Source organism: Malaclemys terrapin, chromosome 2, assembly GCF_027887155.1.
Source record: "Malaclemys terrapin pileata isolate rMalTer1 chromosome 2, rMalTer1.hap1, whole genome shotgun sequence".
Taxonomy (NCBI): Eukaryota; Metazoa; Chordata; order Testudines; family Emydidae; genus Malaclemys; species Malaclemys terrapin.
The window spans coordinates 199,811,440-199,836,987 of record NC_071506.1 but is presented as its reverse complement, the minus strand read 5'-3'; the positions used below and the strand labels follow the sequence as shown (position 1 = coordinate 199,836,987).

The 25,548-nt window shown below is 40.6% G+C and overlaps 1 protein-coding gene across 4 annotated transcripts in view; it reads left to right on the top strand.

Moving 5' to 3' along the window:
- The window catches only part of BBS9 (Bardet-Biedl syndrome 9), a 493,563-nt gene that overhangs the window by 158,789 nt on the left and 309,226 nt on the right, over positions 1–25,548 (top strand). The window contains exon 20 of one of the 4 annotated variants that reach the window (XM_054019332.1): positions 21,452–21,570. The exons of the other annotated variants lie outside the window; for them this stretch is intronic. Within the exon in view, the coding sequence (XP_053875307.1) occupies positions 21,452–21,523 (72 nt within the window). The 3' untranslated portion in view covers positions 21,524–21,570. Of the gene's footprint in view, positions 1–21,451; positions 21,571–25,548 lie in introns of those variants that run through there. 4 annotated transcript variants of the gene reach the window in all.

Below are 25,548 nucleotides of genomic sequence, written 5' to 3'. Positions count from 1 at the left end.
TTGCCTACTTCTGCAGTTATGGTTTTGTAATTCCTTCAAATAGGCTAAAACTTTTCAAAGCATCTGTTTGTTCAAACCCAAAGCAATATTGATATCCAAGCTAGTCCGTGTCCTGGTTCTTTAAATTGGTGTAAGTGATGATTGGTTGAGTCCTGAAGCTCCCTAAGAAGTTTTGCTAGAATGGAAAGCAATTTATTGATTGATTTATTTTGTTGTTTCATTATTTATTTTGCCGTTTGGGTCACAAGGGAAACAGTGGGTGAATGTGGAATTGATTGGTGACATTTTCTATACTTGCTAAGACCTTTCTTCCTTTTTTCTTCTTCTTTGCAACTTCTGCTCAATCCTTTTGTTTTTCTGGACTACTTGAGGAAATGTATCTAAGTAATAACAATAGCTTAAAATATTGGGCAGAGGGAAGGGGATATATCACTAAAAATGAAATAATCGAGCTGGGTAAATAGGAATAGCACAAACCTCACTCTGCAAGTCCCCTTAAACATGTGATCATTGTGATATTGGAATGAATGTTACAGTACTTTTTAAAAATTCTTTCATTTCATTAGAAATTTTAAACTACGAGTAAATGTGTTTAAAATTTTCTTTGGGGAAAAATTATTTATTTGAGGACCATAATTTATAAACTATTTGGTAACTTTCATTAACGCAGAACATTTGCAGTGGGACTGAAGAGTGGTGGCCTGATTCAACATACAGTGAAGTTAATGGGAATGACTGCACCACGACTAAAGGTGGAGCAGAATTTATGTGGGCTTACCCAAAGAAGGACAGCTCTGCTTTGTGGTTGGGGGTGGGGAGAGAGAGGAAGAACGCCAGAAACTGCTGCAAACCACAGGGCTGTATACCCAGACAAAGACTCCCATTGACTTCAGGGAGCTTTGGATGAAGCCTTGAATGAATGAGGAAGTCGATACAAAAATCTTAAATTTCTTTGTATCAGAGTATATATTCTGGAGAAATGCCACTGATTAAGTCATTCAAATATTTACATAAAATAGCGTTTATGATTCTTATTTGCTGTGTTTTATTAATCATCTCTCTCTCCTTTTTATAGTAAAACCACTCGTATAATATGGGAAATAAGATTTAAATGCAACTCTGTTGTTGCAGTTTTGTTGTAGCCGTGTTGGTCCCAGCATACTAGAGAGACAAGGTGGGTGAGGTAATATCTTTTATTGGACCAACTTCTGTTGGTGAGAGAGACAAGCTTTTGAGAGACAAGCTGTCACTCTGTTATTCTTCATTATCTGGGTATACTGCAAGGAGGACAGGAGACTTGTTATGGGTTTTAATCAGGCTGCAACTTTATTATATAGATCTCTGGGACTATCTGGCAGATAAAGTGTACAGTGCAGGCAAATCCATGCTTATTTAAATAATTTCTCCGGGGCTTTCACCAACCCCCCTTTGTTTCCGTCCAGGTTCCCCAGCCGACCCATGGCTTGGACCTTATCATCCACCAGCCTCATGAGAAGGTTTAGGAGAACGGAGGGGGTTGGCTCCCTGCCTTGCCAGTCATAGGAGTCCCCGAACCTCCTCCCCCATTCTGTTCCTTTATCCAGGACCTCCTTTTAAGTCCTTTAACAAGCCATTTATCTGGTCACTGACTGCCCTCCCTTTGGAGTACCTGCACTGAACATCCACCCAGTATTACAAAATAAGTTGCTACATATGGCCTACCACCTTTTCTATTGACCAGAAAAGGTCCACCCTCACATGTGCTGAGAGGAAGGCAAAAAAATCACACTCCACTGAAGCCAATTCTGGTGGTGTGGGAAAAATTCCTTCCCAGCCCGCCTTTAAAAGTGGCGACTAGAGTAATGCCCACAGCAGGTCCTAACCCAGCCTGCCATTCGCCTCCACTAGGGGAGGGAGGGCGGGTGTTGGCTTCCTTGCTGCTTGGACATAGAGACTTGCCCCACCCAGGTTTCATATCTTTATGCACATTCCTGGGGGAAGGATGTGTGTGTGTGTGTGTGTGTCACTGCTGCAAAGCACCTTTTACAGCAGTTTCTGACCTTCCTTCTCCCCCTCCGTCCCCACCAACCACAAAGCAGAATTGCCTTCTTTGGGTAAGCCCAGATAACTTTTGCCCCACCTGTAGTTGTGTTGCAGTCATTGGTGGTCAGTCACAAATGAAAAGTTTGTTCGCATTGTTTTTTTGTTTTGTTTTTTTATTGCCCTGTCTAGCTGGCATGTAGAGATAGGAAGGCTGTGTAGTTGCAATGCTACTTTTTCACAACTGTGTTATCATGCAAACCTTTCGTTATAATGGGGTAGCAAAATTGAAAAGAATGAGAGCATCATATCTACATGTTGATGGAGTTAATGAAATTTATAGGAAAAATATAAGCATTTGGTCTAGACTGCTTAGCCCTTCCATAGAAGCGTAGCTTGGAGGTAGGAGTAAGGAGTTTGGGTAAAAGCAGAACAACATTTCAGTAAATTCACTCTTATTACTGCTCTGGGGTTCATGGTATCCCAAATGAGGGAAGCAGTTGTGCAAGTAGAAATTATTTCTTGCCTGTACTGCACTCACAGGAGGGACACAAGGAGGAGGAGCACGTGACTCCGCCCTGCCCCCAGCCTGGGGCCTCGCCTTCTGCCAACTGAAGGGAAGTATGTTCTCACTGAGAAAGATGATGTTTGGAATCACATGGGCAAGTTACATGTCCATCACCCCCACCCATATTCTAGTTAGAATGTTCACAGGAAAAGTCTATTAAGTGTAGACAGGCATTTTCCAGGGTCCATTGTGAGCTAAGTGTTCCTTAATGGGCCATTCGACTTGACTTATCCCTTCATGTGCTGGCTAAATACCTTGTGGGCATTACCACAGGAGCAAACATGTAGTAAACATAGCTAATATTCATAACTTCAGATACCAAGATGATACATGCATAGAAGTTGCATAATCCTAAGTACTAGCTATTTCACGTACATGACTATTCCCAAAAGAGATTCTGAAAAATCATACCGTGTACTTGAGACCCTATGTGCCAGCACCATGCCCCACTAGAATTTTGTTATCTGTTATGTAACAACAGAGATGAAGCCCCCAAATCGTTGCTTAAAGACCTCAAGGTGCAAAGAATCCTCCAGCAAGTGACCCGTGCCCCACGCTGCAGAGGAAGGCGAAAAACCTCCACGGCCTCTGCCAATCTGCCCTGGAGGACGAAGAATCCACCACAACCCCTAGTCAGCCGCTCCAGTGGTTAATTACTCTCACCACTAAAAATTTACGCCTTATTTCCAGTATCAATTTGTGCAGCTTCAACTCCAGTCATTGGTTCATGTTAGACCTTCCTCTGCTAGACTGAAGAGCCCATTATGAAATATTTGTTCCCCATGGAGGTACCAATAGCCTGGGATCAAGTCACCCCTTCACCTTCTCTTTGTTAAGCTAAATTCATTGAGCTCCTAGAGTTTGCCACTACAAGTCAGGTTTTCTAACCCTCTGATCCTTCTCATGGCTCTTCTCTGACCCCTCTCCAATTTATCAACATCCTCCTGGGCACCAGAACTGGACACAATATACCAGCAGCGGTCCCCATTCAGGCCCTTCCCAGGGTCTAACCACCGTGAGGCTCCCTGCCTTTGGTGAGGAGACAGAGATGTAAGCCTCCTATCCCCTCCCAGGCTAGCCTCCTCACTGAGCTTTCTCCAGGGCTTTAATAGCCCTCCCCTTCCTCAGCCCAGCTGTCTCTACTTAGCTCAAGTCATTGCTATGAGCCGGCCCTCGTTAGGGCCTGCAGCTGAGCTCTCTGCTGGCTGCCCGGGCCCCTGCATCTGGTTTCCCTACCAGAACGCAGGGCTTGGCCAGCATTTTGGCAGGGCATTCAAGGGGTTTTACCCCAGTCCTGCCACACAGAGCCTTTAATTAGTGAGGGCATACTGGCTGGCACACATTCAGGTTAATGGCCTTCAGTGTTCCTTTTCAGTTACCCGGTTTATGAACATAAAAAAGTTATGTGCTGAGGTGGTTTAAAGCATAACCCGGGTTTTTAGGTTTGCAAATCTGTGAACCTTTGCTTCCTAGAGATTTTATTATTATTATTCATTTTATTTAATTTTTTTTTGCTGGTCATAATTTGGGAGGCTATCCTCTCTGCCCTCTGCTCATGAGGTTATGTATGTGTCTTGTAGCACTTTTCTGAACACCAGTAGGAAGGATTTTTTTCCCCCACTAAGTGTGGACTGATTCTTTTCTCTTAGAAGGCATGTAATTTTTTCAGGTACACACTGATTAACACAGAAAATAATTGGTGCTGTTAAACTTTCTTCAAATTCTACAGAAAATTAAGTTCAGCTATATTTTCCAGTACAGTGATGAAATGGGTGTTTGTATATACAAACATCAACATGCTTAACTGCTCACTTCCCCCACCCCCCAAATATGTAGTATTTCTGTCTGTTTATATGGAATATGGGAGTTGGGTGAGGAGCCATTTCAGCATCTGTATGACTTATTAAAAGACAAATTTTAAGTAGAACTGTATCCTAAACTGCATTGTGGTATTGTACCCAAACATTCCATTTCAATGGGAGATTCAAATTCCTTTATAGGACCAGAGCAGACTCCTGAAACTCGTATCACAAAAGTGGTCCATAGTCATGCAAATAGTCCCATTGTCTTCAGTGGGATTGATCAAACGATTAAGGGTTTACAGGATTCGATTCTAAATTTGTAAATTGTTTTGGATGAAACTGCCAATGCCTGAACTGTCAGATCAGAAGGAGCTTCATTTGAATAAAGGTGGGCAGATGTGTGATAAGTCTTAGCTTTGTTGCTAAGATGAGGAACAAATTTTCAGCAAAGTTCTTGGCAGATTCCTGAGGCAGGTGGTTTAAGGCCGTCAGTGTCCAGAATTATAATCTTCACTTATAATTCTCTCACCCACAAAGCTGGAAAATGAGGCATATGTTTTCTTTGTTTTGCTGCTCCAGTTCCAGTTAAGAAAATGCATGTTAGACTAGTTTGGATGCAAAGAAGAATTCTATGTATACTGGGGACAACACGTGATTCCTGTCAGGCTGCAGAACTGGGCTGACCTCAGAATCCAAACATCCTCTGGTCAATGCAAGCAGAGGCATTCCTCTAATGATTTGGACTTGATGTGATGCAGTATGAATGTCATGGATAATTCAGACCAATGGGGAGAAACAGAATCAAAAACACTGTTTAAACACCTTCTGTCTCCCCTCCCTTCCCCTCTGGCTAACAAACTTAAACAAAACCTTTGTTTGTCTGTTAGCATATGTATTGTGCTGTTAAAGACATGTAATCCTTCTGCCCATCTAAGTTGGCAGCAACAAGGGCTGGGTTCTTTATCTAGGGGTTCCGTTTTAATAACGCAATGCAAAACTGTCTCGAGCCCCCACCCAGTGACCTGGGACAATTACGTACTACCCCCTGGGTGCCTCTAAGAGGCAATACTTCCCTTCTCGCAAGCACGGAGTTTGAGTGTAGCAGAAAATGTTTAATAACATGAGGTAAACAACATCAGCATTAAATTGGAAAAAACACCACAAACAGGATTCATAACACAAACCATGAGCAAAAAACCCACCCCAGCAAATTGGGCTGTGTCCTTTCCCTTTGGTTCTTGAATCCAGCAACCCAAAAATCACCCAGAGTCCCCAAAGTCCAACACCCCCAAAGTCTCTTGGGTCCAGCAACTACCCAAAGTCCCAAAAGTCCAACAAACCCCAAAGTCTCTGTCCCTGGTCAGTGCAGCCCCAAAGTAAAAGGGGGGGCATGCAGGGTGTTAAAGGGCACCTTATATGATCCGAGGCCGTCCGTCCGTCTCTCCGTGGGGTTCCACCACAGCCTTCACCATGAGCCAGTCCACTTCCTGCCATCCCACAAACTGCTCCGCTCCATGACCTGTGAGCCGCTCCAGCTGTCCCCGCAAACAGCTCCATTCGCCGTTCCTTGAGCCTCTCCAACCGGCCCCACAAGGCTCCACGCCGCTCACTGCTCCTCCAGTCGTCCCCACAAATTGCTCCGCCAGCTGCTTAGCAATATAGCTTCAGGCTCCCCCACTAGTTAACACAGCCTGAGTGATCTCAGCTCTTAATAATTTTAGCTCTTTTGTGATTTCAGCTCACAGTAGGGGAGCCCCAGTGCTGGTGCACCATTGGCCCAAAGTGAATTCAGCTCAGCAGCCTGTAACTAGACTCCTAATAGAATCAAAGTTAGCTCTGATATTCAACAGTGGAGAGAGGAGGTGGTGCAAGTGGTGTATTAAGCCCTCAGAGGGGACCCATACCATCAGATACAAATACCTATCCCCATCCTTTCTCAATTCACTGGGTTTTGTAACCCATGCCCCTTGTCAAGCAAGTGCTACTTAGGTAATGGTGAAGGACTCACTCAATCCTTCTGTCATACAACATCCGAAGAAGTGAGGTTTTTACTCACGAAAGCTTATGCCCAAATAAATCTGTTAGTCTTTAAGGTGCCACCAGACTCTTTGTTGTTTTTGTCATACAACAGTTCCACTGGCCTTGATTCACAGAATCGGGGTAACAAAACTTTATTCTTCCTGCCCCAATAACAGAGAAACTGGGGATCCCACACCAGCCAAAGTAACCACTTTCAGTTGCTGTTGTTTCATGCCAGGCGCGTGGGTGTGCCTATGCAAACAAGATCAGCCCCTGGAGTTCTTTTCCACACTCGCCATAATTCACCACCAGATGTCAGGGTAGAGCTCATCTGGACTCTGCTTACAGACATATAAAGAATGATTGTCCTCCCTAGCCGTGTTCTGCACCTTTAGTTTTTCCAGTACCCTGTACCCACTAAAAATCTCTTGCCAGTACTGCGTACTGGAGGGTACCGTTCTACTTGCACTACTGGGGGCAAGAGAAAAAAGAAAATGAGAAGAACTCCATGTCACCTGCACAGCTGCCAGGAGTATGCTGCATGCTTGTGAAGGTGCAACAGTGCACATGTTACCCCTCTGCCCCAGGAACATTCCAGTAACTCTGCACTGCCTCTAACTCAAAACTGTCTCCAAGTGCCACACTCTGGCCTTTGACTTTTCCCATTACCCTCTTAATATAAAGATTTTGGGGGGAGGATGATTGTAAAAACAACAGCTTCTACAAGTATTCCAAACCTTTTCCTCTAGAAGTTGGCAATTTGAAGTTTGTGAGAATAGCTTATTTGGTATTACCCATTATACACGTTTTAAGTCACTCTGAGACAGAGACTGTTTGAACTGGGACTTAGACCTAGTCTGCTTAAAGTTTTTGTACTGTAGTATAATTATTTTGATAATGGATTGGACTTTTTACTGAAAGTTATACTGGTATAACACCTAGTGTAGATATAGTTATACTGGTATAAAGGTGCCTTAGAGTAGTATAGGTTATTCCCTTCCTTTCTTGTATGAGCATTGCTATACTGATATGACATATAAAATATATCAACACTGTGTGTGTGTGTGTGTGTGTGTGTGTGTGTGTGTGAGAGAGAGAGAGAGAGGCCTAATGATGATTAGTACCCAGCTAGTACAGTTTACTTCCCAGATATGTTGGTATCTGTTTTAAATGAATTGTGTGTAATCTTTTATCTTTGCATTCCTTTTATGTCATGGTGTATATTTCAGAATGAACTTCTAAATCATGATTTCCATAATGCATGTGGAATTTAAATGCTAATTTTCAGCTTTACAAAATAATTAGGTACAAAGTTACTTATTTGAGTGAAAATACAATCTCCTGAGCCAGGGAAAATTAATCAAACCACACTTGTTTCCTTTGTAAAAATACATTTTTGTGATCTAATCTTTTTTTTATTAGTCCTTGGAGATGTAGAACTTGATACATCCTACCTCAGTGTATAATAAAACTATTAATGGGTCCATTATAAGGAAATGGCAATCTTACCTCTACATGATGGGAGCAAAACATATAAATAGCCTTCAACTGTCTATAATTGTGAGAGGTTTTCTTTCGGTTGTGTTTTCTGTCTCCCTGTTTAATATTGTCTGGTATAATTATTCTTTTTGTATTAGTGTCCTATAAATGTAGTTCTAATAGATTTGATTGAATACTGGCAATTGTAGCAGCTACAGATCTCTCTTAGACAGGAAAAAAAGAGCTATTACACTGGAAAGTATAAAATCATTATGAACAACAGAAGAAAAAAATTTCATTCTCGCATGAGGTTACCATGAAAATAGTGGGTCACAACTGATGGATTTGTGCCTCTGTGAATTATAGTGCCCTGAGTGGTGATTGAAAAGACCAAACACAGCAGAATACAATATTAGCTCTCATTTTAAGAAAGGATTTTGTATGACAAATGTATGGAAAACTGAGCTGCACATGAGGTTATGTAAAAGGTTTGTTAACTTAAAAAAGGCTATGAATATTGAACAAGTCTGAAGCATTCTTAGTGTATTTTTGTAAATTGTGTGTGTTGTGTGTGATACTCACTTACTTGTGTTATGTATTGTTTGCTTGAAAGGGTAGTGTGGTCTTTATAAGATGTTTTCTGCCATCCAAGCTAAAAGCTTTTTGTGTAGCTTGATAATAGCTGAAGTCTTAATTCCCAGAAAAAGAACCAGATCTTTGCATCTTGACATGCATTGTTAGGATTTTCATGCATTAGCTGGAGTCACTAATAGACATCATAGGGGAAGAAATTTATATGCCAACTGGTCCTTTTAGTCCACATGGATTTTAGCCCAGTAGATCTAAATGGTGCAAAGGTCCATCAGCCATGTCTAGAATTCCCATACAATGCCAATTTTGGGGGAAGGGATAGGGAGGATTATGGATGCTTTACTACAGAGATCTTTTGTGAGGAGTGGGATAGAGTCCCTCTCAGTGATATTTCTGCTATAGTCAATTGTATACACCAAGCTGAAATATTTGAGTCTTTGGGCATTCTGTTTTTGAGTAGTGTGTCACAGGAATTTGTCTCAGAATTCATAACTTAATTGTAAAGATTTTAATCATACAGAATGTAGAGATTTCGTGACAAGTTAACTCTCTTCCTTTGCACATCTTTCCTTGCATAACCATAAAACATAGACTAAAACTTAGAAAAATTGGCTATTAAACAGTTAGCTTGCCTCAGTCTTAACTATAGTGGTGTTCCTAACCCACTATAAAAAGTGAAATACTACCTAATGTAATGGTTCTCTACCTTGTTTGACTGGTAGCACACTTTAATTCACACATTTTAAGCAGTTCCTTTCTAAATTTAAAAGTCCCTACTTGCCATTAGTGGGGAAACCTAACTTGCATTTTTGTTAGAGCTGCTAGAACTGGAGTTCAGTGGCTGTTAGTGCAAACTCACTTCCTTTTCTCCAGATTTCAGTTGTTCTCTTATGTTGTTGTTTATTTCCATCCTTGTTGGAAAGCTTATCTCTCAGGAATACATAGTTGCAAAGAGCAACAACAATAACACAGCGTGAGTGATACAATTCCACTGTGTTTTCTCTACAGCACCTAGAATTTGTCCAGTGCCATTCACTCTACTTTATCTTTAGCATATGCTCGGTCTATCTTGGCTAGTTGCTCCTTGAGGGAGACTGCACATGCATCACAGCTTAAACAGATTCAGGTGTACATGAGTTTCTCACCTAATATAACTCTGTTACTTGCAGTGATGGAGAGGTGGTCATAGTTTACTGTTTCCAGTTAAGTCTGCATCAGCAGTGAATGGGAACATACCTGATTCCAAACTTCCTGCCGCTAAATGTCATCTTCAAAAAGTTAATTTCATATGAAATCTACCAGTATTTCCACCTTGCATACTTGCATTGAGTCGGTTCACATAACTGGCAATATTGGCACCGAAAAATCACCTATTAGAAGGTCAACAAACAATGGTTCTTCCTGAAATACCATGAGTTCTCCCTTACTTTGAACAAGGAACATTCCCCAAGAGAAACCCATCTTACTTCTGTATGTAGTAACAAATTCTGATAGTCTGTTCCTTTATGCAACAAACCAAAAATGGTGAGACTTCTGGATGTTTATTTTATGAGGCTGTGTCATTTTCACAACTGCCCAAACACTTACCTTAGTTCAGTGGCACTGTTGTGGTAATACGGCGTTTAATATGAAGAATGCAGTGCGTCACCAGTATTAATGGATTTCTTTTTCTTTTCTTCACCATTGATCCCAGTCCCTTCATGTTTCTGTCATCATAGCCATTCCATCTGTCCTGACAGCAACATAATTGGCCCAAAGAATTCCTCCTCCTTTCAGGTTGTGACAATTCTTGGGGCACCAAGGGCTTTCAGTCATCTTGTTGCCACCTGCCCCCAATGTAAGGGAGTCTTGCCTGTGCCAACTGGGTGTTGGCTTTCAGCTACTCAAGTACTCTTTCCTATCTAGGGAAATAGATTCTCATGCCAAAGTTCAATCTTTTCCAGCATTTGCTGGCCCCAAGAAGCCATAACCCAATTATTTCTGAAGCACCCCCACTCATTCAAGGTACCTCATCAATGAATGGATGTCTTTCTCCACCCTGTGCAATACTGAATCAGTCTTTTATCTTTAATCACAGACAGGACTATTCCTTCACTGTCATATAGTTCCTTTTCACTTCCAAGCAGTTTCAATGTTTATAGTTTCTTTGATGGTTTTCCATTGACTTTGCTGGGTTGCAGTGATGGACAATTAAGCAAAACATTACGTAATCCACTGGCTAGGAAGAGGTGACAACTCCCTCCCAATTGAATGCCATCACTGAGACATACTATTCCCTAGTGACTCACACCAAGACCATATGGGCATAATTTTCAGTATAGTTACAGTATTCCTTAATATTCCCTGTACACGCATATTGCAATGATTATCAGTACAGTATTGGTAAGTGACAAGCTTTCAGAGATCTCACATACTACTCTTGATAGATAAATACCATGAAAGTGGCATATTAGGTGTAGTGAGTTTGTCATGTCTGAGACATGAGTTGCTTGTAAAGAACAGTGAATCCTTTGCCATTTGGCACCAATGGGTCTGTAACACAGGTAGACATTTGTTAAGCTTTTGAAAATATTTGCAAGTTGTCCACTCTGATAATTCCTTGCAAAAGAGTTTAGCTTTTTGACATTGTCCTCATTCATGAAGTCACTATTTGAGGACTACCTACTTTTATCCACTGATTGGTCCAATAGAAGTGCGGATCTTCTAGCAGCTTCTGTATTGTGGGCTGATGGTGAACTCCGCACATGTCTTCAGAGCACTGACTGATTGCATCATTAAACAATAGAACTTTAGAGCAGGCATTTATTTAGATTTATGTTTCAGTGAATTTAACTTTACACTTGAATACTTTTTTGCACAAATAGGTTATGTTAATTAAAACCTCTGTTCTTTTAATCATGCACAAATAAAGCCTTAAATCTCCAACCCCACCAAACAGCTGTGTTCAGAATAGAACACCATGTGGTCTGCTGTCAAAATCAGCCAGTGAGGGAAAGAGCATCAAAGTCCACAGATATCCTGAAACCAAGATTGCTATTTAAAAAAAATAGCCTTTTGTATGTTGTTGCAACCATATATTACTAACTACTGTATCAGTATGTGAAAGAAAGAGAGGTGAATGAGGGTTATTTCAGAGCTCAAATATCTCTCCATCCCTATTAGATACACCTGACCATTTCCCATCTTCACTGAGAATTTCATGTGATGGAATGGATATTGTTCCAGGGTACAGTCTTGACTTGCTCCCTAGCTTAGACTATATATGAGAAAGAACCGTTCTTTTCTTTGCGTGTGTGTTTCTCACTGAACTTGAATCTCACAGCATACTCAAGCTGTGATGGTGGCATATTGTTTGAGAACCACATACCTACCAAAATACTTCTCTGGTTATGTGAGGAAAGGTAGTTTCTTTATATTATTTGCTGAATGCTATGTGATCTTGCATGGTATTTTTTCAGTAATGTAGTAAGTGTCCCTCCACCTGTTGTAATACACATGCATTAGGCCAGAGTGTGTGTGTGTGTGTGTGTGTGTGTCTCACTCTAGAAATCTTGACTTTGAACTCCCTGACAGATATATGATTTAAATGCAGTCTTTCCTCGTGATGGGTACCAATTCATATCCTGGAGAATTTTATTTGAGTAAGGACTGAGTGATTGGGCCTATAGTGTTTTGCATGATTTCCTTTAAAAAAAAAAATCAAATGCAAAAGCATTAAACAGATAAGGCATTATAGAGTTCTGATGGAAACTGTTTCCAGTCTTACCTATAACAACTCTACCTTAAAGGAACAATTTTTGTCTCTAGAGTTTAAATTGATACTCAGGATGGTGTAAAAGTTAAGTTACAAATAAACAAAAGCTAATCATATATAAGTACATTCTGCCAAGAATAAATAAAAATCACTAAACCTTATGAGGACAGTGCAGAATACACCAATGGCCAGATTTTGATACTCTTGTTGAGTATTGCCTTACTCCATTGAATAATCAATAGTCCCAGGGGTCTCAGTGAGACTATGCTGCAAACTATCTTAAGCACAGACAGCCAAATTCTCACCTGTTGTAAATCAGTGCAGTTCTAATGACTTTACTGGAACAATGCCAATTTGAACCATCTGAGGATCTGTCCTAGAAATGGAGCAAATTTGTTAGTCAAAAAGGGTGTCTGGAAAAATGTACATAAACCTGGATATTTGTCAACAGTTAATTGAATATATATATTTTTTAAATTATTGGCCATTTTTTTTGCTTCCGGCGGCAAAAGCCTAGAGCTGGCCCTGGCAGCAGCAGCGCGTCATGCGCGGGGGGGTGCTCTGGGGCCACTGCAGTTCGCGCCACGGAAGGAGCAGCGCCCACACCTTGTGGCTGGGCCGGGCAGGCTTCGAGCGGGGGACACTCAGGCTGGGGCACACGGAGCCACCTGCAGGTGCCGCAGGGCGGCCGCAGCGCTGCAGCCGGGGCTGGGCGAAGCGGCTCAAGCCACCCAGGGACTGGTGGCAGGGCAGCCAGAAGCAGCAGCAGCAGCGGGGCCATAGAGGGCGGGGCGCTGTCGTGCGGGGCTTGCGTCCCGCTCTCCAGGGCTCCGCTGCCTCTGGGGCTACCCTGCCCCGGCTCCTCAGCCCTCTGCCGGGGTGGTTCTCCGGCTCTGCCTTCCCGGGTCCCGGCCGGTCCTGGAGGCGGGAGCCCTGGATGGAGGGACCCTGGGCTGAGGCGCGGCCCGGGAGCCCCGCTGCTTACCCTGACCCTGCCAGCGCCGGACCGGCTGGAGGTGAGGGGGGGAGCGGGCAGAGTCATCACTGGTGGGGGGGAGCCCAGGGCTGGGGCGGCAGGGGGTGCGGGGGGGGGGGAGGAGTACAGGGCTGGGGTCGGGGGCAGCCAAAAATTTTTTTGCTTGGGGCGGCAAAAAACATAGTCTGCCCTGTACCCTGCTATCCCCAAAGCAGTGCATGTTACCCTCAAACAAAATCAACCTTAAAAAATGAATAAATCAAAACCCTACCTCAGGCAGAGTTTTTCCCCTGAAAAGGAAGAAGTGCCAGAGATTCCATGACATCCACTAGGATTTCACTATTGTTATTGGTTTTACATTCCAGGCACTAAACGACTACCATGATGGGGGTAGACAGCAGCTTCCAGATTCGGGGAGTAGAAAGATGAGCTTTATGCCAAATTTGCACACACTGCCTTTCCTTGATTTATGCTCCATTTTCCACTGGCCTTATATGATCTAGGATGATAAATAACAGTGCGTAGGGGAAGGCAAAATTGTAAAAATAGCTTATTTGTTCCCTAGCTACATCATTATTTTTCTGTTTAGTTTTCATGACACTTGACTTCAGAATGAGAGTTCCTATTACAGCTTAGGCATGTAAACTATCAATTCTCTGACAAATGACTGAGAATCAGATACAAGAATCATAAACATTCAAGGAATTTTCCTTTTGCCTTTTATTACATTTTTATTACACTTACTAGGCTGCTGTACTCTACTCAGACCTTGTGTCCCATGTGCTCTTGGCTTGCTGCGGCTGGGCAGAATTTTAGGCACTGTCTGTCTGGCTCTTTACATCTAGATTCACACTCTGGGTGCGGGCCCTCTGTGTGATGCTCCTTCTTGGCAGTGGAAACCCCATGGTCCAATTTCCTAGGCTCTGAAACCGGTGTCAGCTCTCACAGGCCTCCCAGTACCTGTTGCCCACTCCCAGAGTTCCTCTAAAGCTGTGGACCTGCTGGTTTACTGTTTCCCTCTCCTTGGACTATGTGACAGTGAAAGCAAGCAACACACAGTCTCCTCAAAGAAACTTCTAAATACATGCACACCCTTTACTCTTAGGCCTGGTCTACACTGGGGGGGAGGGGGACGCGAGCCAAGTCGGTCTAAGTTACGCAACTTCAGCTACAAAAATAGTGTAGCTGAAGTCGACATACTTAGAGCTACTTACCGCGGTGTCTTCACTGCAGTAGGTTGACTGCTGCCACTCCCCTGTCAACTCTGCCTACGCTTCTCGCTCCGATGGAGTACCTGAGTCGCTAGAAGAGCGCTCAGTGGTCGATTTATCGCATCTTCACTAGACGCGATAAATCGACCCCCCGCTGGATCGATCGCTCCGGAGGTAAATGTAGACATGCCCCGAGACAGCACAAGAGATATACAGATCCATGGAAAACAACAAAACCTGCACATAAATACCTGCTCACTTTCCTCACCATACCAAGAGCCCTTTGGGATTTGGTTAGTGGGTTTTCAGGGTGTTCAGCATTCTCAACTCCTGATCAACCTTGTTTGCTTCTGGTCCTGTTTCTGCTGCCCTTTCTAAGATTGTTGGGAAGAAAGCCGCCCTTTTAGAAGGAACCAGTTCAGCTAAGTCAGCTTGTAACCAAGCAGTGGATCACCTGACAAGCAACTTGAAGTCACCGAGGAGGGTAACCTGACAGGGTGGGACTGGAACCATTGCTTGGTTACAAGCTGACTTAGTTGAACTGGCTCCTCAGTGTGGGGACAGTTAGCTCATTGTCTTAGGGAGGGTGCTTGCATTTGAGTGGGAGGCCTTCTATATTAATGGCCCAGGAGGTTTCAGTACAAGATGGAGGGTAAAAGGCAAAAGTGTAGGCACAGCACATTCTTACAATAAAATGGCGCTCACAAAACAAAATAGAGTTTGTAGTTTGATACGTATGGACATACACTAATCTGTCTCACCTTTGTTTTGGTCACCATTTCTAACTCCATTTCTAAATCTTTTTTCTCAAAAATCCCTTTCTCAGCATCATACATCCAGAGATTAGAGCCAGTAATTTACTTCTATGAAAACTGATGCTAACTCAACTCCATAATCAGCTGACACAAAAGATGTTACAGGTGTGAATCAGGAGCTTCTTTCTCTTAATGATCTTTCCTCTCACCTTGCTTGCTTCACTATCCGTTGATTTTGGACAGGAAGATCCTTATATGCCTATAACTAAACCTTAGTCTCTTAGAAGGGCAGTGAATGGTGTTGCGGGCATGATGTCAAATAAGTATGTGTCACCTACAGTATTTTAAACAGATGTAGTTAATCTGTCTGTTTACAAAAAAACCCTTTAAACAGTTATTATCCAACTTCTGAAGTGCTTTAAAATAGTCATTACTGGAAGAGTATAGAATAAAATAAGCTTCAATGATGAATATGCTGTGATTATTTTTTAGACCTGCAATGCACAGGACACCGAAGAAAAGTTATGGGGGCGGTTAGAAAAGTAATTACATTTATTCATTAAAATAAATTTAGAATGGCATTAAGGGTCCATAATTCTTTGCCCAAGCCACTTAACTCCTTTACTTGTCTATTAATTGACTGATAAAGACCTCAGAACCAGTCATCGATGATAGAGTATTCTCTCTAGAGTCATACTTTTGACACACATGGCCTCAGAAACATGCCATTGTGGGAATGATTCATAGTTTGATTAGTAAGGACATTTACCTCAAAGCAAAAGCATTAGAGTTCACCATGCATAACTCAAAGGCTATATATCACACCCATTGGTGTAATAGTCATTTTCCCCTGATAATATCAGTGAGATCTACACCCAACACATAAATCTTTGGTTTAACTAAATATGCAGTGTTTTTGAGGAGTTATATATAGCTTCTCTTGTTTTATTGCTTTTCCTGCTAGCTATAGTATTTTAATAGCCACTAAAAGTGGCTTAGTGGGTATTAAAAATAATTAAAGTACTGTGTTTTACTGCATTCAGAATGGGATTATATTTCTGTTTGCATAGGATCTATTTAGCTTTAAGTGTGGCCTCATTAGGATGTTATCAGAATTTTCTTCCCACCCCAGTTGCTTCAAGAGATAGTCCAAAGGCATCCAAAAGATGCTGGTTGCTCTTGAGAAGCATATATCAAGATGGCTGGCACAAGAATTCTGTATTTTAAAGTAGCAATTACTTGCTCCAGTGACAGACAAAAACCTTCATACAACATTCTTCAGCTTGCAATACACTCTTCAACTGATGAACAATACTGGAGCAAGCAAGTTATTTTATTATGGGGAACATGAGAGATGTCCAACCACTGAAAAGCGAGGTATTCTGTGTGAAATGTGCCTGTGTTTTGATGGCCCAAAATGTTAAAGCATCAAGGCCCTGGTGACAATTGCTTTGCATTGTTAACCCTGTGTGGTTTGAAGCACTGTTGAACCAATGCATAGATGTGCCGAGGCACAAAATAATGGTAACCACTTTTAAGGTCAAATCCTGTACCCCAGCCTTAGCCCAAGCAGATAGACTGATCAACAGGAATCACTCTAGAGATTGGAAGAACAAAATCCCGTCTACATTTGATGGAGTGAAAGAGGAACTAGTCTGCAGCTCCTACAACAGTTCACAGAATGGAGAGTCAGAGTCAGTGTCAAGAGATAATTTCTTGATGAGGAGTCATTTATGAATCATATAGAGTGCCAAGTTTAGGACAATGCCGAAGCTTAAATTATTGACAGGAAACATTCAATGCTCCTTTTATTGTGTCAAAATCAGAGGAAAAAGCTGTTACTCCCAGCATGGGAAGGCAGAAAGTTTTGGTATTCCATACCAAATGCAGTCTCGGCTCTAATATATTAATTATTCCAGCAATTCACCGCATGGAGTAACAAAGGGATGTAAGTTTGCAGTAGCTTCTGCCTTCAGGAATTTGGCAAGCAATATCCAGGTGGCAACTTCTTACTTCAAGTCAAGTGTTTGTAAGTATCACTAGGCATATATATATCCTCGTATTTTATTCACATAAAGACTCAGATGACTGTTTATCTGAGACATAACTGACTTGGAAGAACCAGTCTCAAGAACACCTGGTGCACTTTCACTTAAACAGACATACAGGCCATGACATTTCCATCAGCAAATATGATAGCTCATCTTACTTCCTATTTCAGGAAGCCAAAAGATGGAGTTGAGCTGTGTACAATTAATCTGTTTTAGTGACTACCTTTTTAAGGAAACCAATCTAAATAACAGACTAACTAGATTGGTATTATTCATAAGTAATCTTTGAATTGGGAAGTGGGGATGAAAGAACTCTGTCATCTCCAAACAAAATATTACGGTGTTCTCAGCTCAAAGTCCAGGAACTAACGTAACTGCAATGGATTTTTTCTTTCTTTAAAACAAGAGACTTTTGCACATGATTTCCTTCATTTAATCTCTGTGATGTAGGGAGATGTCAGTATTATGCAGCCTCCACAATCCCTTGCTTGATAGGAAAATTTGAATGATCACTACAAATGATATGATTTTGTCAGTCGCTCCAGGTTACACTCTTACTACATCTGATCACCGTACACTAGAACATTGTCTGTATTCTAAACCTGGCTCTTTATCTCTGCTGGAATGGATTTAGTGAGATGATGTTTACAAGGACTAGGTCCTCCCACTCCTCCGAAATGCTTGGAAGGGATAGACTAAAACTGTGCATCTTCAAATGAAAATGTCTGTAACTTGGCAGAATTTAATCTCCATGTATCCTTCCCTGTGTTGCTTGAAGCAGCTTCCACCCCTGTCTGATGATATGATATATGTTCTTCAACTGTACTTTCACAATCCTTTTTTTCTTTTTTACTGAACAAGTGTGGATATGCTATATTTATCATAGTCAATTAATGAAATATAAATTGATCAATTAATGAAGCATCTTTTGGAACCACTGTAGTTTTGTGCCTTTTGTGGTCTTTTAGAAGTTATCCCTGGCAGAAGACACTGCATCTTGTAGAATGAGTGACTTTTTGTCTCATCGAACATTTTTTTCCTCCTCATTCTAGTGAGTGCTTCTTGATTACATCAGTAATTAAAGGTCTCTGGGCTTCTGTCTAATGTCTTACCAGTGTCTTCCAGTTTACATATTTCAAGGTTAACATTTTGCTCAGCCTTGTCCAATAAATGTCTGTCTTTGTATTGCTTTTCTAGGTTATTAACAAGACTCATCCTTCAAGGATCAGTTATGATTTATTCTATGATAACAGCCTCAGGAGTTTTATTGTTAAATGCCTCAAGGAATTTTTGACATCTGTTTTCAATGAGTTTAGTAATAATTCTAAATGGTGGCACAGTGGAAGAATTATATTTCAATGACAATTTGATCTGTATATTGTAGTAGAGTACTTTGAGGAAGATTTTTAACACATAAGCGGGATTCTGACTCTTCCAGTCAAAGATTCACTTATGTCTGTTTTACTTCCAACCTTTTGAGAGATGGCTGTGTTTAATTTGTAGTTCAGGGACTCTGTTATGTCACCATGAAAGTTTCATTGCCCCTTGTCTGTTAGTAACTGGAACAGGGCTAGATTAATTGTATTTCCCTTGTTAATTTTCAGGAAGTGTTAAGTTTTATCATTTATCCATTTAGCTTTGTGGAATATGCTGACATTTAAAAATCTTCATTGCTTAGTGTTTCTTTAGACAATTATTCATGCAGTATTATGTATGAATCATTATGCATTAAGTGTTTTCCCATTCTATTAAATTATTTCTTCATTCCATTGGTTCATTGTTTCCCCACCCTTTTTTCTGTGACTCATGTGTTTTAATATATCCAGTATCACAAAAAATGAATGAACTTATACTAAAGAAGTTAACTGCAGCAGTATTTGATATAGAAAGACAAATTTTACTCTGTTATACAAGAGCAATTCTGGAGTGACTACAAAGGAGTTACTTTAGATTTATGGCAGTGTAAATGAGAAAATAATTTGGTCCGGAGAATGTATATCAATATATTCAGAATGCCATCTCAATTAATTTCCCCTAAACTTTTTAGAGAACTGCATCCGAAGAAGTGGGCTGTAGTCCACGAAAGCTTATGCTCTAATAAATTTGTTAGTCTCTAAGGTGCCACAAGTACTCCTGTTCTTCTTTTTGTGGATACAGACTAACACGGCTGTTACTCTGAAACCTATTGAAAGAGCCTTTCAGGTGTTTTGGCCTGAAATGGTAATAACTCTCTTTATGCTTGTATTCGGGTTTTTGTCTGTGTATTTTATGTACTCATTCTAGTAATTGTGACAGTACTAGTTCTATTATCATAGCAACTAAGTGCTTCAGCTGCAAAAATTGTTTACATAAGTTACCAATGCTACCTCAAGAGGGATGGATACACAAACTGAAACTGCAACTTCCGTAACTCTGACTAGCAAGTAGTGGTAGGTCTTTCTGATACAAAATGCAAAACAGCCCAACAGAACCAGAACAAAGCAAGCAAACAGAGTAACACATACAATAATGAAAAATAAACTAAATTAAAAAGCAGACCAAAACATTCAATCAAATGTTGACCAAAATAAAGGGACATTTGCTCATTTCCTGAAGCTCACTAAACCTGGGTTCTGTTGGATGCTGAAGAAAGGAAATTTCAAAGGCAGAGATGCTTCACTGAGCAACAGTCTACAAACCACCATTAACTGCTTTGACAAGCTATAAGGTTGAAGATGGTCTCTCGGGTAACTGGATTCCATAGCACTAAGGGATTTAAATTTTAAATAACATCAACTTGTCCCTGCAGCTCCTAGGTGGAGGAACAGCCATGGGGGCTCCATGCGCTGCCCCCTCCCCGAATGCTGGCTCTGCGGCTCCCATTAACCGGGAACCAGAGCCAATGGGAGCTGCAGGGGTGGTGCCTGTGGGCAGAGGAAGCGCACGGAGCCACCTGTCTGCGCCTCCACTTAGGAGCGTCAGGGACATGTCGCTTTTTGTGGGGAGCCACACAAAGTGAGTGCTGCCCAGATCCCGTGCCCCAAACTTCTGCCCCAAGCCCCCTCCCACACCCCAACTCCCTTCCAGAACCCACACCCCCTCTCGCATCCTGACCCCTAGTCTTGAGCCCCCTCCCGGACCCAAACTGCCTCCCTCCATTGGTAAGTATAACTCTTAGTTAATCGGAATTTTTGGCTAACCAGCACTTGCCATTCCCCCAACATGCTGGATAACAAAGCTTTTTTTGCACTTAGCAAGCATCCAAATTATGATATTGAATAACCCATAATAATATATGCAGAGTTTGTAGTCTTTTATTTTTTGCCCAGAATTGAGAATTACTCAGGTTTTTTTTCCTAAGGTTTATTGCAAATAGATATTTAATTTAGTGGGCACCTCCACTTCTTTTGATGATAATGGATTCAGAAAATTGTTGCTGCATGTTGGCCAAGCCCTGCAGAATGGCCATGGAGAACAGCCACTGCTCCATGTGATTCTTTTTATGCTAGCATGCAAGGGGATTTTGAGGGAGTGGTGGAGAGGCCCTTGTGATACAGTAGCAAAGAAAAATATTGAAATCTGTCAGTTTTGACTTTCTATGATGTATTCTGTTTAATAGTCGGTGGTAGGTGAAAAGAAAACTAATGGTACGTGAATAGATATTGCATACTCTGGCATCTTGCCAAAGCTGGGTAAGTTTGAGTCTAAGTCTAAACTTACTCCCAATATCTGTATTGTGTCAAGAATCTGAAACAAATCTTCTTGTTTGATACTTATTTTTGCATGACTGCATGCAGAGGGGAGAACACCATAATGACAGGCATTTTGATGCTGGAAGATCTGCTGCTTTCTATTCTAAGAAGACAGCTGTGTGGTCCGCAAAAGCAGCATGGATGGAAAGTGTAGATGAGCCACTAACAGGCCCCAAAATTCCCAAAGTATTAAAAACATTTTAACCTGCATTCACTGCAGTAGAAAAGCTGATTCTGTAGAGAGGGGTGTATTTAGTATCATTTCAACATTTTACAGAAAGGGAAACGGGGGCACAGAGATGTGACATGACTTGCTCAAGGTCACCCAGCAGACTAGAAAATAGAATCCAGGTTTCCTGATTCCCAATCCAGTACTCTAGCTACTGGGCTACATGGCATATAAAATCATGATTATGGCACTCATTAGGGGTACCCTAATAGATTTTGCTTCTATTTAATTGTGAACAATGAATTTTTCTTGATGCCACTCACCAGATGCAACATAATCCAGGACTATGGATCCTTGAAGAAAAACAACTTAAAAGAACTCTCCGTAGAAATAAATAACCCAGCACTTACCTATTATGAACTACAAGAAAAACAGTGTTAAATAGCAGATTCGCTCTACATTTATAACATTTTTTTGTCTTCCTCTGGTTCTGCATTCCTTAAAGTCAGCACAATCTCAGCTCAAACTCCTGGTCTCACCACTACTTCTCTGAGGAAGAACTTAACTTGTGTGGTCATTTTCCCAATTTAGATCTTTTAATAAAAAGAAAAGTTTATGTTGGAGCTAAAATGTGGGTTAAATCTGTAAACTGACCAAAAAAAAAAAAAAAAGAGACAGAAAAAAGCTTATTCTCAATTTATTTTTGCCAATTGGCATAGTCTCACAGACCTAACTCATATTTTAGTTGTGCTTAACTAGTAACTTTCATGTTGTTAGTAATTCCACATTGGGAAGCTTTTAATTATCCCACTGTGGACAATTTTAGACAGCATTTTTTTAAAATAAGGTGAGTGCAATACACTGATGTTGGGGGCTGAGGAATAGGAAAACAAACGGAACAGTATATCCCATTATCTTTATGTAATTGCTATATTAAAGTTTTTATGGAATAAAGTATTTTTTTTCTATTCTTATTTTTAAGTGAAAAATAAACCTTTTAAAAGAAACGTAATTGCAATTAGACATTCTGAAACGTGATGAAGATGAATAATGAGATTTCTTGACACACTTGCAGGAATGCTACACTGTATTCAAGATGCAATAATGCATAATTCAGTATTGAATAATGTTGCTTTTCAATAAATTTATTGTATGGTTTAGTACTGAATAATTCTTACAACCCTTTCTTAATTACACTGAATTACTTAGAGGAGTTTTACTAATAAGTCATCAATAAATGATTAAATGACCATATAAGCCTTCGGGTACTCTGGATATATTCTCTTCTCTCAATGTGCAATAAATTCCTATGTTAACGTGGTTTCTTTGAGCCCATAATTCATTAATGTTTTTTTTCCTGGCAATTCATTGTGGAGCAATTTTGGAACTATTGAAACTGCTTTAAGTTAAGCACATAGTTATGTGCTTTGCTGGATCAGGGCCCTGTGTCAACAGGGTTTGAATGTGGTGTGGAGGCAGCCTCTATCAGGGAGAGAAAGTAATTCATGTGTTTTGCAGAAAGCCTTTTGACCAATCTAGAAGGTGGTACATATAGGCTCTGAAGGGAGTCATCTCCAGTCTAAGTTGCTGTAACATGTGGTTAGATAGAGGGGAATTGATGAAGAGACGGGCCATGAAAATCAGAGAAATGGGGAAAATCTTTGTGAAACTCCTCCTTACAAAAATCTGAAGATAATTTGATACGAACAACATATTTTTATCTTGTTCAGCAACGCTTTCTGCACACCTCTGTTTTTTAAAAAAACCTGATTGGAACTTTTGAATTCAGAGTTTTTCATGTTACAATGTGTCTATTTACAGCTGTCAGTAGGCCTATAATATGTTTAGCTTGAAGAGGTTAACAAGCATACCTTGGAGTGTTACTTTTATTTTCTGGTCTGTGACACTTAGCAAAATCCCATTATACAATTGAGTAGTATTATAATGTTAAAATGTTAATTTGTTCTGCATTCCATTAAAATTGCATTTTTTTTCTTGTGCATTGGCCCATACGTTTTGAATAAAACCTATAATTTAAGCACCTTACCATAGAAATACTCTAAATAAGTAACCTTTTGCCCTTGCTACCTTAATTACCCCCTCATTATTTAGTCTTTCTTTAAAGAGCAGAGTTTTAGCCATGGGTTAAATATTTGCTAGTTAATTAGAATATTTGTTATTTTAAAGAAAACAGTAGCCCTTGTCTCAGTTCTAATTTGAATTGGATTTGGGAATTTAGAGAGAAACTGAGCTAAGCTTTTTGCATGTAATCTTCTATTTTTGTTTACTTCCCCCCCCCCCCCCTTAATGAACACACTATGTTCTAATAAATGCATAAATTGTTCTTTAAATACAACTGAAAAGACTACTTTACTTTTAAAAAGGCTGTCTAGCTTGAATAAATACGATCTTCTTATTACAAAGATTCTTTTCAGTTTTAAAGATTATGTGAAGCTCTCACAAATTGTTTTTACTATCTGCACTGTAGAAACAAATATAAAGCAGACTACATTTAGGTGAATAACTCTCTTTTAGCTACTCTTCTTTTAAATGTCTGGATATTTCTTTAGTTGTAGTCATTAGAGATACAATTTATTAAAATGTCCGAACAATTATTTTTCCATTTTTTAAATGTGAAGACCACAGTTTTGTATTTCATCTCAATTTCACATCTATTTTAGTTTGCTGTGTAGAAATATATGCAGTCATTATAAACCAAAATGTACAGCTTGAAGTGAATCTTGACAACATTACCCAGCATATACTGTAGTGTATTATTTCTGCATTCTCTTTTGCTTTATCTAGCACTATCTTTTACTGAGCATTACAAATGTTTTAGCTGATTGTAGTGATGTGCATCACAGTTTGGATATATTTCTTCTTATGAAGGCCACATTTTTTATCAAGAATTCCACTGTGTAGAAGTACCCAAAATGTTTAAAAGGTGTGCAGCCACACATCTTGCTCACCACTCTTCTGAGATGCCACTATGGATCCATAGTGGTGGAATCTTTTGTCTGCTGCAAATCTGCATTACCACCAGGTAATAAGGTGGGCTTTCAAGGAAGATAGATGTCCTGCGAAAACCGACTCACCATCTGTGTGTTGAAGTCATGAATGCCCACATCTTAAGGGAACAAGCAAACAGGACCTCTTTTGGAGGTTCATTAAGACATTAGGTAAAGTGAAGCCACCACACCCTATCAGCAGTAGTACTAATCTGACCCCAATTCCCCACCACTCCCTGGAATGGAGCATCTCTGCAATTCCTTGTATAGGATCATATTCTCTTTCCAATTCAGCTTCAGTCTCCTCTGTGCCTCATATACGTTAATTTGTTCCTGTGTCCTCTCCCTTCGTCATCCTTCCAACTGCATACCTATAGCTTCCTCCCATTCATACTGGTGCCTCCCTTCCTCTTCCGTTCCCATTAGCTTTCCTGAGTTAAATTTGCATATGATTAAGCTCCCCACCACTATTCCCTGTTATCCCTAACCATTCCTCTAATGTTGGCTGAATTTCCAGTTTGCCTTTAGAGGCTCAAAATCTTCTCTTGCCCTTCTATCCCCTTCCACTCTTACATGTTGAATGGGGTTTTCTACTTATACTTTCAGTGCAGGCAGAATTTCCTACTGGGACCAGGAATGGAGCATGCAGAGAAAACTCTACTGCACCTCATTCATATGCTGTTCTCCTACAGCTCTGATTCATTCATGGACCAGAGGAACATTTTGCTCTTAGTGTCTGGGTTTGTTTTTCTGGGAAATTGTCTTCGCTGTCTGAATTAACTCACATATGTCTTGTTAAATTGTTTTATTAGGCAAAAGAAATAGGAACAAACTCCCAGATGTGCATTTACAGAAAAACTGCTAGTCTCCCCAATTTTAGGTCGGTAGTTCAACCTTTGAAGCCAATAGTTTCTCTGATTAATATTTTTGTCATGTTCACCTTTTTTACTGGCACCACTTTCGGGTTTGGGTAGCTGTAATCATTGAGGCCATTTCTTCAATCTGTATATGTTTTTTGTGGTTCGTTGACCCTTGACTGCATTTGGTCTGCTATTTGAGTTCAGCAAGGAAATCTGTGAAGAGTCAAAAACTGCCTAAGAATTCTTTTCAAGAGAAAAGTTCCACGGAAAACTTTCTCCGTGAAAACTCTATAATCCACATAAATCTCTTAAAGAGTATAAAGTATAGAGTCATTTTCTTTCCAAGCAAAGAGGCCAAGACATAATTTTAGCAGGTATTAGTAAAAATTGAGAAGTCTGTTGTGTGCCCTGGGACCAGGGCCAGTGTGAAACACCACGACAGGCCTTAGGGTGAAATTTTTTTCTCCTGCTCAGAAGATTGCTGAAATAAACTTGCCATGTTTCTGTTCCATTGCATCTGTGTTATTTATTTCCCCCCTTTCTCATGAAGTTCTG